Source organism: Daphnia magna, linkage group LG5 (genome assembly GCF_020631705.1).
Source record: "Daphnia magna isolate NIES linkage group LG5, ASM2063170v1.1, whole genome shotgun sequence".
Classification (NCBI taxonomy): Eukaryota; Metazoa; Arthropoda; class Branchiopoda; order Diplostraca; family Daphniidae; genus Daphnia; species Daphnia magna.
The window spans coordinates 5,136,838-5,150,028 of NC_059186.1; the positions used below are offsets into that span (position 1 = coordinate 5,136,838).

Consider the following 13,191-nt stretch of genomic DNA (forward strand, 5'->3'; position numbering starts at 1 on the left):
TGTAAATGAAGTCAAAGGTGTTGAAATACGAACACTGAATTTTTCATCGATTTCCCGTATATTTTGAGAACAGTACCATACATAACGTCTAAACGTTACTCATTGCGTTCAGTACATAGCGGAAGGAAAGGTACGTTTCTACGGAATTTTCAAATGTAATTTTAGTGATTGGGAAATGGTTTCTCAATTCCGCCAAGGTATCTTCAGATGGACAGACAATATCAGGCACTTTGACACCACGAACTCCTCTGATGCAATGATTTTGTATGGTATTTACAAGTTGCATGTCGGCATCAAATTGCTGCAATTCTGTATAGCTTTTCCCGTCTACCAAGGATCGTCTTTTCAATTCTTCTATTCCTAAAGTGAATAGTTGAATGGGAGATAAACCCTCGGTGCGGAGTTTGTGGGAGTCCCACATAGCACAGAATTCATCTAAAGATTTTTCAATCAGGGATCGGAAAACAAAATGGAGTGAAAATATGTGCATGTTGTTCGAAACGTCCAGGATTCCTTCACCTTCCATAAGACTGAAATTAAGTGAGCATTAAAAACCACATTCTTTTCCTTCACAGAACATATTTAGAAAACTTACTAGAACAATTCTCTGAAAGGGGATAGGGCAACACGTAACACTTCCCTCCATGTTCGTTCAATTCTGGTGTTGTGAACTGACCGACCGCGGATGAAACTGGCCCGATTACCACCCCTTGTAAGGAACATCAAATGAGCAACACCAACATTCTCCTTTCCTTTGTCAGTTCTAGAAGAAAGAAGTATTTAGAACAAAATTGAGTTGGAATCACGGGAGGAAATTGATACCTTACTCGTGATGGCAGACCAAGTTCTTTGACACCGGTTAGAAAATGCTTCAAGACCGTTTTAGCTTTATTATTGGTGTCTAACTTCATACAAAATATTTTTCGAGAAAACCCGTCAACTGCTCCAACAACAACAAACCTCCATCTAATGAGTTTATGATGAGTGTCCAAATGTACCATAGACAACGGAGCTCGCACTTGATAACGTCTTCTCTTGATTGTATTCTTGGCTCTTGGCTGGGATCCAAAGATTTCATGAACACATTTTCTTATACGCCATCGTTGGACAAAGACACCTACATTTGTTTTGAGGTGGTGTCTCAGATATACATCTCCTCCTGCAAAGGAAAATGAAACAATTTAAATAAAAACACAGAAATTAAATATAAATATAAAATTACCCATATTTGGTTTATCAGCCAAGACATTTGCTATGACTTGCATGAGGTCACAATCATCAATATTAGAAAATTTCTTTCGAGAAATTTTGAATTGCTTTAGTTTTCTGAGTATTGTCCAGCGGGACACACAAAACCATTTTGCTATTTGTTTTACTGAAAAATCCCAGTCAACAAGTTGTAAGAGTTTTTCATGAGATATAGGAATATTCATTGGTTCCATCACTAAAAAGCAAGCTGATACCCAAAGAAGACATTTAAATTAGACTACATGAAGGAATCGAAACCACATTAACTGAAATTACCAGGCCAGTAGTTGTCACAAATAAAAAGTATAACCCTGATGATAACTGGTGTCTTGAAAAGTGACAAGCTGTTAACAATGAAAACATTAGGATTACAAGAATGAAAGAAATCAATTTGTTGTAAAATTACTTGCCCAATAGTTGACAGGAACACAAAAAGCCTTAATGCTTTCCAAAAAGAACGCGGTTCTTCCTCGATGTTGAAATCACAATTTATCTTATATTTTAATGAAATTTCTATAAGAATAATCACTCCTGGACTACAGGTAAACCACAGTTAAAACTGCATGCTCCTTCTGATAATTACAATGAGCACGTGAATGGCTCGGTGAATGGCTTCCGACTGTTGTGAGCCCTGAGCAGTCAGCTGTGTGGGCTGGTGTTGTTTTGTTCACAAATATATGAAAATTAAGTAAAAGGGAGATACTAATAAATGCGAAAAAATATTAAAATTAAATAGAAGTAATAAATATCTAATTATAAAGTGGATTTAATAACTTGAATTCAAAAAAATAAACGCTGCGGGAGGATTACCTGGCAACGGTTAGCAGACGACTAAAGCAGACAACGAGACAAAGAGGGGTGCGAAAGAAAAAAAGGGGTGTCTGTTTCGCTGCTACAAACGGCGTTCCATACATATGGGATATGTATAATATAAAAGATTTTCCTAAATAAATTTCAGTAATGTGACTATATATTTTTGGCTTATTTTTTAATCTTTAGTAAGACAGTAATAACTATAACAAAAGGATATTTGTAAACAAATCAATTTTTTATATTTTCCCGAAATCTCAAATAAACAAACTTCTTGTTTTGAGATCAGTTTCAAGTTAAATGACAAAAAGGTTTAAATTAACAGAAATAAGGCTTCTTCTTTTGCCAATAATTTGATTAACACGGGACAACAACATTTACAGAACAATTTAAAAAAAACATCACTATCATCTTGAAATTGACAATCATAAAAGATGTCTGTTACTTCGACATTTTCTTCCACATAGAATTCTCCGTCGCTTTTACTCAATGGATCAAAATCACTTCCATTAATTCCACTTTCTCTTTCTGCTTTTCCAGAGTTTACGTCAATATTTGAATGGTCACTAAAGTCACTCTCGGGAACCACATCTCCATTTTCCCACACATTAACCAGAGAAATATAGTTGTTTTCAACAAATATGTCGTTATCATACAACCCTTTAGTTGAAGCCAGATGATTCTGGAGTTTTTTTCTTTTTTGCCGTCCAGTTAAACCTATAGCAGTCATAACAATCACAAGTCAAGGAGATGACGTAAAATAATCAAATTGTTTCGTCGACGACTCCATAAGCTTTACATTGCTCACATGAGGTTGCAAGCAGACGACAACTGAAGTGGAACAGTAAAGAGGAGAAGCGTTGCCATATCATAGCTTTCTATGACCAAAGAAATTGAAATATTTGAAAAAATTATGCGTATAGACCTGTACCGTCTCTGATTATAAATTTTGAACATGGAGAAATTTAAAGAATGACGTTGACGAGAATTTTAATAGATAAGTTGTGAAAAAACTATTGAATGATGAAGCTGAAGCCATCTAGTGAGCATGACGTCAAAAACGATGGGTATGAAAAATTTACCCGCGTAAAAACGAAGGACTCGATTAGTGTAAACATTTCCTATAAGTGTTTTGTTGGAGCCAAAATTTAATAAATGGTACGGATAAGGTACATCCACAAGGGACTGTGAGAATTTATCGCGTAACGATGCAAATGACTTTATTTTTGTTTTAGAATAGACCGCTTTGAGATGTCTTATACTTGAGCCTGTCTCAGACGTCCCATTGGTACCTCTCTGGGACTCGATTGGGACAAAAATTCCTATCTGGGTGGAGCTGTTTCATGACGGACCAAATAAGAAACATACTAACGAAGTCTATAAAGGGTCACAGATGGAGTCAAGAGGTGATACGATTCTGCATAATCCTACATGGTAGAAGTCCCGGAGCATATAATATGCTGAGAAAATCTGGAATGGTAAACTTACCATCACCAAAAACACTCTGAAGCTATCTTGGAATTTCAACCTTGGATGTGGGTTTCACTGATATCGTCAAAAAAGCGTTAATTGCAAAACTTGAAGAACTGGGAAATTGCTACGGCAAAAATGTAAACCTCGCGCTGGATGAGGTTGCAATTAAACCAGACAAATCTTACATGAAAAATGTCTACAAATTAATAGGTCATGTCGACATGGCCGGCATTGTCGTACCTAAAGACAACCAAAAACTTGCAAACAAATTACTAACTTTTGCCATAAATGGACTGGCCAATCCATTTTGTATCGTCGTTGGGTATTTCCTAGTCAATAAAATGTCCGCAGACGAACTGTGCAAGTTGACTTTACACATTATTGAACAAGTCGAGAAAATCGGCTATACTATAATAGGAGCAGTTGCTGATAATGCCTCAATCAATACTAAAATGTTTAGACTTATTAATCCAGAAGGGATTCTTTCTCACGAAATTAGACATCCAAACGATCCCGAAAGGAAGCTTTTTCTCAGTTTTGATTCTTCGCATATTATAAAAAATTTGCGAAATCAATTCAGAGATCGACCTTTACAAAGAAATGGAAAAGCCCTTATGTTTGATTTCGTGAAAAGGTTGCACAACAAACAAAAAAAATTCATCCTAAAAATGCTAGAAGCTCTACGTCGAAGACAAGTTTCTGGCTTCATGGGCTCGGAAGAAACCATTGCGTTTATGTTGAAAATTATTAAATGGTTTGAAATTCATGATATAAGCGACTTAACGCAAGCTACATTTAAACGACTTCCAAATAAAGCCTTCTTTCGTTCTAGTGGTGACGAAAGAATAAAGTGGTTGGAAAACTATGTAACATGGCTAAACGATTGCAAAAATTCGGTCACTGACAAAGGAAACTTTCTAACCGCCGAGACGTTTGAAGCCATAACCATCACTACAAAATCAACAATAGCCAAAATTTTGTTTTTACTAGATACTGCCGAATTTAAATACGTGTTAACTCGAAAATTCAACAGCGACAACCTATGATGTACCTGATGTAAGCTAATGGCGGAAACTATAGCATGGACGCTAAGGCAGCTATTTACGGGATGGAAATACTGCTGTGCACAGGAATAACCTACAGCGCAATTAACTGCAACGTTCCACTCTTACGAGAAAAGCAACAAAGAAAAAAAGAAAGTTTCTTACGTTCAACAACCGAGCATATTCCGAAAAAGAGAGCTCTCGATGTTCTTTTGACTCTTGGCAAAGAATATCTTGCCGTGTTGGATGAACTAAAAAAGCCACCAGGTAAACCTGTGCGTATGGATACGTACGCATTACAAACCTAAACGAAAAGAAAAAATAATTATAATTAATGCATTTGTTAAAATAATGTTTTCAGATTACAATACTGACACTGACTGCGCCGCAAAATTATCAACGGCAGTGACCTGCGGATTTCTTCTTTTAGTTCTAGATGAACGAGAGATTTGTGTGGAGTGTAAAGAAGGTTTAGGACATAGCGAATTTCACGATCCGCAATCCACCGCAGTCAACACCTTAAATTCCTGTCTAGGTAAAAAGAAAAAAAACGTTATTAAGGGACAAATAATTTTATGAACTTATCACCAGTAGATCGCGGCGGATTAAATTTTCCTTCTAAGGAATTTGTGGAAAGAATGTGGACGATCCATAGATTTGTGGAAATGTTCTTGCACAAGGCACACAACACAAGAAAAATTCGTGAAGACACTGTAAATTTTCTTGCACAGCACATAGCTGCTTGTTCGACCTTCTGCTGCAGCCGTGGAAAGGAATTGCCACCTGAAAACAAACATAATGAACGTCTTGTACTATTAATTCTATTGAAGTTTATAAATCCAATGATTAATGGTTACGCAAGCAAACAAACAGATTTGCAGGCCAATGCACCAACTGTTGGTAACAACAAGATTGCCAATCGTAAATACAACACACATTCCAAATGAAAATCTATGTTGATTACTTATACCTACTGACGAGTTATTCCATGGCAGCTCTGGAGGTGTACACTTCCCTCATTTTAATTTTTGAAACCATCGGGGTAGAAAACATGTTACGATGGTATAGTAGTTTATGTAGTGTAACTATTATACCATGATCATAGACAACGAAATGGAAGACCACGAAGGGGGCCATAAGGCTGAAAAATAAAATGTTTTATTTTTCCCCATTTTCCCCCATTTTCCGAAACAAGTTTGTATCAATCGTGAAACGCTGCATTTAAAAAATTGAAAACTGCAGTAAAAGTCAGTGTTGTTTGGCGGGTCTTTTTTCCATACCATCATAGAACGTGAGCTATGTAGTCTGTCATTGATCGATCCACTCTCAAAAGTCTCTATATGTGATCCAAACATAAACATTTATGTTTTGGACTCTGAAATTATTTATTACATTTGCGGGTACGTTGTACATTGTTTTCGTAAGAAAGGCAGAAGGAAGAACTCGGCATTTCGTAAAGATTGTTTGAAAACTGTCGATGTTAGTATTGAAGATCTACCACTATATTTCACTGCAAAAATGCTCACAGAAATAAAAAAACGGGGACAGCTAATTTTCAGCTCCTATAGCTTGTTCCAATTGTTATGTGAAGTAGAATTAGCTTTTTTGTCATTGGTGAAACGTGATATGGTATTTGTTCGTGATGCCTTTGAGGCAACTTTAACAATTCTCGCTGCCAAAAAATTGCCATTCGTTGGTTGTCCGCAACACCAAAAATCTCTCATGGTTAGTGTAATATTTCAGTATTTAATTCTACGTTTCCGTTGTTTCGGGGAAAAGAAATTTATCGATATAGTGGAAGAGAAAAGAACGCAATCTCAAGCAAGGGTGAAATTGAAAAAATTAAATAAGTCAGTTAGAAAATAAAGTCAAGGGCAAATTACTGTTCGTGAATTTCAAGGAAATACAAAAAACGATTGAACATTAATGTATTTTCTTAACATATATTTATTTCTTAAATACAAATCATAAATAGAAGTATGCAACAGCTATTATATCCAATATAGCAAAATTAGTAAGTTACCACAATAAGAAGTATCAGCAAATCATAATTAGCGCCCAACAATTGCACTCTATAAATACAAACAAAACAATGCTGCGAGACAGATTAATAAAATTGGTCTCGGAAAACGGGGAAAAATAAAACATTTTATGAACGAACATTACCCAACCACTAAAAATATGAAATAATTCACACGATATGCTGAATTTTTGCGCTTAATTTACATGTTCATACCAAAGTGATACCGTGCATGATTTCATTTTAAAATGACGGTGTGTGAAGCATTGGATCAGTAGGGAAACACAAAATTATTATATTATGGGACTCAGCGCCACCATGCGGCATGACACGTGCATCGCTACAGGGGGATATAGGCGTTAGTGGTCTTCCACTTCGCTGTCTATGCCATGATGTTACTGATGGCTTTGCAAACTTGAGTTTTGAGTAAATTTCAGATTCTGTAATTAAGCAAAAATATTATGTAGAAATGTGAATTTGTTACAAAAAAGATTTTTTATACCTGCATAGTTCACTAATAAAGAAGTAGTACAATCCAAATAGTAAATACAACAAAGCAAGTAAAAATATATCTTCAACTAGCCACAACAACAAACTGTCGAAACCTGTACGTAGCACTGACATTAGAGTTCTGCTTGTGTTTCCGTTTACGGATGGCTCAAGGCACTGTCACGTTGGCTCGATTTTTGGTTGATAGATGGCACCGGCGGTACGCCCAATTCCCCCTCCTACCAAAATTAAAATCGCAATATCTTCTTAAATGATACGTTTTATAAAGAAAACTTAGATGATTACAATCGCCTTTTAAAGCTGAATTTAATGGTGTGTTTTTTTATTTTTCTATGAAAATAGCCCACAGTGACACCCTTTAACAAGGCGGGATAGGGAAACAGTCCCGTCCTTAACAATAGAGTAGTCCATGGCTAGTGTCGGAGGTAGCTGGTGTCCACATCCCAAAGATTACGAGCATTTTTCGGTTTCACTAGCGGAAGAATTTGGAACACATGGTCCTTAAAATTAAAGCGTTTCTGAATTTCAGAAATGGAAGTTATAAAGAATTTCTGGACGGACACAAAAAAATAATTAATCGGGGTGAAAGAACGTTCAAATTCGTCACTGAACGCGAGTTGAAAGGTTCGATCGTAATTCATACGAATCGGATTACTTTAACGAGCATTTTTAGCAGGAAGCTGAATTTGATGTTTACTGAGAGCCAGTAGCAGTAGCGACTAGCGAGTAGCAGTAGCCAGTCGTCACTTGGAGGCATTGCCAAATGTACACTTTTATTTATTAAATTAAATTGGACAGTTTAAGAAAAGAAAACAAATTCATTGCGGTGTCTGCTGCTCTAATTTTTTTGTAAATTAAATTTAAAATTTCCCTTAAAATCGTTGAAATAGCCATAGCCATAGCCATAGCCCGACACCTAAAAAATAGCCAATTTGGCTATATATAGCCAAAAAAGGAAGCCCTTCCAGGAGGTAGTCAACCATGGACTTCTTCGCTGAAATAGGAGTGCCTAGAAAAGCTGAAATTATAATGAAATGAAATTAAAGGAATTATACTAGTAAATACCATTTGAGTTTGGTGTTGAGATATCTCGAGTCTCACTGCTGCTAGTACGAGTGCTTGTGCCACTATCGACTGAGTGACTTGGAGGCGGCCTGCCTGATATACACAATTATTTTATTTCCTAAGTTTGTAAGGGAAACCAATGCAATACTTAAAAAACTACTTACGGAATGGTGTACGTCTTGCTGAAGTAGATGGTTGTGGTTCATCATCGTAATTGTCTTCGTCACTGAGATTTTGCAATTCCAGACTGGTATCTGATAACACCGAAGTCGATCGAATATTTGGTCTTTTATTTTGAGACCCTACTGCAGTCTTAGACTTTTTATTCTTCACCATTATTCAACAAATTCTGTTCGTACGAAGGAGAGAGACAGCCGGACAAGTAAGTCGCTATTTGCTAATAGCTTCGTCTAATTCATTGTCAAATGTCGAGTATCTGACTCAATAACTCTGTCTGACCATGATCTATAAACTGGAGGTAGAAGAACTGTGGTCTGCTAGGGCTGTTTTCCTCGTCTCGTCTGCTAAATCTTGAGAAAATTTTGGGGCATCCATTAGGGTTGCTGTCTACTCGGGTTAGTCATCATTTTGCCGCATAAACCATGGAGAGTGACGGCTGAGTGGTCTCAGTTCATGGTTCAATAATCAAAAAATTCGGTTTTAAGGTAAAATAATTACAAATTAATTCCCGTTGTTTATCTATTTTTCAATATCCCATGTAATCAGCTCTAGTTTATTTGTTTTCATTCGATGTAAGTGACACTATGCTCATGATATGTGAATCCCCAAGTCTTATGCAGTTCTATTATCCTTTAATCTAATATTTCAACATTTTCTTCAATAGGACAAATAAGATGCCGAACCGTTTTTATGTCCCCGGATGTAAATCTGGTTTCCCAGATTACCCAAAAGATCTTGGTAAATTTACCATGTTTAGTGCACCTAAGGATGAAAAGTTATTGAAGCGTTGGAATGAATTCATCCCCAGGAAGGGAGCTTTGAAACCTTCTTCTAAAGTCTGTTCACATCATTTTGCAAGTGACGATGTTGTGAAAGGAAGGTGGATTGAAGGAAAAAAATGGCAAAAGGATATTCTATTCCGGAAACAACTGGATGCTGAAAGAAGGTGCAATTCTTTGCATATTTCCGAGTGAGTATTTTCCTCTAAAAATCATTTTGACCCTTTTTTAGTGTATGCTTTTGGGAATATTAGATTGCCCATATTATCTGAGCAAACCTAAAAAGACGGTTAAGAAGAAATTGCCCACTGAAAGGAAACCGGTTACTAGGAAGAGGAGGAAAAAAAATACAGACATGGAGTTGGAAGACATTGTTGATGATCTTCCTGAAAACTGGTAATGTTTTGACGTTGAAGACAAATTTCATCTTCAGGATCCCTGGGCACTGTTCGATCCCAAAAAGTGTGAGAGGTTCCTCCGTCATGGTACTGGATTGACTCCAAAGATGAACCCTCGGTATGTATGAAATTCAATGCAATATTAAAAGATATATTTAATTATTATTATTCTGTAGGTTGCACTCCGTGTGCAGTTTCAGTTGATTGCTGGTAAAGCTGTCACGTCAAAGAGTATGCGCTTCAATAATGGATCAGCATTTCTGTGTGTGGATGGGGCCGTCATTGGCAGCTCCATTTTACATCCTTTTGACGAAGAAGAAAGTCTTACACAGCAGTTTTCAAGGATAATACTAGATTTCGATTCATCTGAAATCTGCCCCGGGGTAGCTGACGAAAAGTATTCTTGAATAAAGTGTTGTGCTGGTGCAGTATCTGACAAACACGGGAACTGGCGTTCTGTCAAATGCACAACAATTTACGATAAAAACGGAAAAACGTGTTGTTCCTCATGTGCCTCGGTGAAGCGTGCGCTGGGAACACTACTGAGTAAAGGACAAACATCATCGAGCGCTAGAAAATTCCAAAAACTCAAATTTGATTACCGTATGGCAAAGCAAAAGCTTGACCACAAAGAACACCAGTTAACTGTAGGTTTGAAAAGGGGGATCACTGTAATTTTTTCTATATTAACACATTACAGTGCCGGTCCACTTATACGACCGCCTACTCATACGACCAACCCGGTTATACGACCACCCTTCTGCTTGCACCACTTTTTGGCGCGAACAGCCCCTGTTCAAACTTTTATGCCGCTAAATGTACTGACAATTGGATTATTTTAATCCCTTTTCGAGGTCTATTTTTTAAAATGACCTTGACATTCAATTGACCTTCATTAAGATGAGAGGGCTGGACTTTTTTGAACAAAAGAGCATTACGTCATCTAGTGTTCTGTTGTAAGTGGATCAGAACGCATCGCTATTGTACTCGTGAAGAATGGGAAAAGCAAAAGAAAATTTAGATCCGCGTAACAAGACTTTTAGTGCTAGACAACGTGACGGTTTTAAAGTTAAGAGAGTAAGAGCTCCTCTAACTGTTAAAGATAAACTGAAGGTTATTGACATGTTAAAGAGTGGCAATTCCCAACGTAAAATTGCGATCGAGTTCGACATTTCAAAATCCCAAGTGCAGCAGATAGGAAAAAACCAAGATGAAATTTTAAAAGGTGTAGATAGTGGTGATTTAAAATTATCGGCTAAGGTAACGAAGAATAGGTCCGAAAACAGAGAACTCGACGATGCAGTTTACACCTGTTTTACAGAGATGCGTAATCCAAAATTTCGATGCAAACCATTGTCGATTTCACGTGCACACATTCAAGCTCGTGCGTTACGTGAAGCTGAAATCCGTGGTGTTTCTGGGTTTTCAGCATCGGATGGTTGGTTCCGAAATTGGCGAAGGCGCTATGAAGTTGGCGCGAGCATTCGCCTTTACGGAGAGGCTGGCGATGTCGACACGGCCGCGATTGAGCCGGTTATGCGTGAATTGCGTGTCCAGTTGATCAATTATGATCCGAAAAACATTTTTAATATGGACGAGACAGGGTTGTTCTACCGCGCCATGCCTTCGCGGACTTATCTCGCTTACAACGAAAGTCGGAAAACAGTTAGAGGGACCAAAGCATTGAAGGCAAAAGACCGTGTCACACTAGTGTTGTGTGTCAATGCTGATGGTAAGTTAATTTGACAAATGCGTTGATGATTGCAAACCGTTTACATTCAAATTAACTTTGAATTTTTAAGGGACCTGCAAAGTAGACCCTCTGATTGTCGGCTCAGCCGTTAAACCTCACTGCTTTCGTGATTCACCTTGCCCAGTCCCTTATATCAACCAAAAAAATGCTTGGGTTGATTCGTTGGTCTACCGACAATGGTGGGAAAATATTTTTTTGCCTGCCGTTCGTGACTGGACAGATGAGCCCGTTGCTCTTGTTATGGATAACTTCTCGGGCCATGATGTGAGTTGTGAAGATCCTACAGGGCAGGTAATATTTATTTTTCTTTCCTTTTAATTCAGTTTTCTAATTCTAAATGATAATTTTTTCTTAGGTTTCTGTCTTCTTTTTCCCACCCAATTCAACATCGGTTCACCAGCCACTCGATCAGGGAATCATATCTGCTGTCAAGATCGATTACAAAAAGCGAATGCTTTCAAAGTTCATCGAGGCATATGATGACATCGAACGAATCCAGCAGTTAGCCAGTACAATAAAAAAAGGAAGAAAAGGACTCAGTGTTGGTTGTCCAGCTACCATTTTAGACGCAGGCCAGATTATTCGCCAGTCATGGGACAATTTGTCTGAATCTGTCATTCTTAATTGCTGGCGTCATTCGAAATGCCTTCTACATTTGTCCGAGACTTCAACACCTGAAGCTCGCCCGGTTAGGTCTAAGCAAATTGAGTCTGCCGTTCGCGAATTGACCAACGCTATATCTAACGTCCATGTTTCAGCCGGCTTTGCCGACTTAATTGACGGCAATGAAGCCCATCTAGTCAATAGGTGGATCAATCTTGAAGATGACCCTGAAATTGTTGCAAATGATGATTTGCTGCTAGTCACAGAGGTCGATGAGTTTTTAAACGCATCCGTTGGAGATACATTCATGTCAATAAGCCAGTGTGATAGTCATCCAATTAGTCAGAAAGATATGTATGATCCCGAAACCGACTTGCGTAATAATCTGTGGAAATATGCTGTTGAAGCCATTACTATGCCTATTAATGACCCTGTTCTTCTTGAACTTGCCCAAAAGTTGCGCACCCATATCCTAAATATTTAATTTTTTTATTCTGTTTGTTTTCGTCATGGCGTATTTTTTCTAGTCTTGTTTCTATTTGATTTGAGCCTACATTTTTAATATTTCATACACTTTTGTACTGAGACAAGCCAAACGATATCGCATCATATCAAATTTTAATCAGTCGTCACCTGCTAATCACTACTATAGCGTCCGACCACTCATGCGACCATCCGGTTATACGACCGCTGCACCAAGTGGTCGGATAAGTGGACCGGCACTGTATTTCCTTCTTTTAATTTAGGATATGAAAACCAGAGATCGCTGCAATGGAGCACCAGGAGCACATAAACAAACTGGAGAAAATGCAGATGGCAGCAGAATTGTGGGTGAAGGAGGCCGTCATTGTTGCCCAGACTTTTGATATGTTACAACTTCGGGAAGAATTTATGATGCAAGTAAAAAAGGCAAAAGAAAATGAAGATAAATTTAAGAATATGCTTGACGGGCTCAGCCCCAAGGTAGTTGATTGATTTGTGTATTTTTAGATTCGTATTTTTAGATTCGTATTTTTAGATTATTAGTCGGCATGTGATCATGTGCTTTAGTATTTAGTGTTGCTATTCAGAAGACCATTATAATTATTTTACACAACTGGTATACCATTTGTGTCCCACCCACCTGATTAATTATTAATTGATTGAATTATGATTTATGATATCTTCTTTTATTTACACTGATTCAATTTTGGGCAAATCTTAAATAAATGAAAACTTTGACGGTAGTAATTCATTCCTCTACACCATCTTTTTAATTTTAAAATATCTAGGAGCGACTGGTCGTAAAAACGATTATTGACAAAGCGAA

General features: G+C 37.5%; 3 protein-coding genes across 3 annotated transcripts; 2 read left to right on the top strand and 1 right to left on the bottom strand.

Annotated features, from left to right (window-relative positions):
- Positions 1–45: 45 nt before the first annotated feature.
- Positions 46–1,865, bottom strand: LOC116926095. The gene is made up of 6 exons (XM_045173533.1): positions 1,655–1,865; positions 1,525–1,592; positions 1,223–1,456; positions 823–1,159; positions 596–763; positions 46–530 (listed from the first exon to the last, which is right to left on the bottom strand). The coding sequence occupies exons 3-6, from the start codon at positions 1,440–1,442 to the stop codon at positions 89–91; spliced, it is 1,167 nt and encodes a 388-aa protein (XP_045029468.1). The 5' UTR covers positions 1,443–1,456; positions 1,525–1,592; positions 1,655–1,865; the 3' UTR covers positions 46–88.
- A 1,586-nt stretch (positions 1,866–3,451) lies between these two features.
- Positions 3,452–5,521, top strand: LOC116923895. The gene is given in 6 exon segments (XM_045174489.1): positions 3,452–3,492; positions 3,569–3,922; positions 4,037–4,572; positions 4,575–4,841; positions 4,936–5,109; positions 5,169–5,521. Coding segments are annotated over 6 exon segments (1,725 nt in total).
- A 5,001-nt stretch (positions 5,522–10,522) lies between these two features.
- On the top strand, positions 10,523–12,366 carry LOC123472352 (jerky protein homolog-like). The gene is made up of 5 exons (XM_045173752.1): positions 10,523–11,012; positions 11,130–11,258; positions 11,329–11,570; positions 11,635–11,818; positions 12,149–12,366. Exons 1-5 carry the CDS (start codon positions 10,523–10,525, stop codon positions 12,364–12,366), a joined length of 1,263 nt encoding a protein of 420 aa, XP_045029687.1.
- Positions 12,367–13,191: the final 825 nt, after the last annotated feature.

Excerpts from the sequence above, each read along its gene's own strand:
- LOC116926095 (XM_045173533.1), bottom strand. The coding sequence starts at position 1,442 with ATGGAACCAATGAATATTCCTATATCTCATGAAAAACTCTTACAACTT. Across the intron at positions 1,160-1,222 it reads GGCTGATAAACCAAATATGG|GAGGAGATGTATATCTGAGA; the intron begins GTAATTTTATAT and ends TTTCCTTTGCAG. Across the intron at positions 764-822 it reads GGTCTGCCATCACGAGTAAG|AACTGACAAAGGAAAGGAGA; the intron begins GTATCAATTTCC and ends TCTTTCTTCTAG.
- LOC123472352 (XM_045173752.1), top strand. The coding sequence starts at position 10,523 with ATGGGAAAAGCAAAAGAAAATTTAGATCCGCGTAACAAGACTTTTAGT. Across the intron at positions 11,013-11,129 it reads TGAAGTTGGCGCGAGCATTC|GGTTGTTCTACCGCGCCATG; the intron begins GCCTTTACGGAG and ends TGGACGAGACAG. Across the intron at positions 11,259-11,328 it reads GTTGTGTGTCAATGCTGATG|GGACCTGCAAAGTAGACCCT; the intron begins GTAAGTTAATTT and ends TGAATTTTTAAG.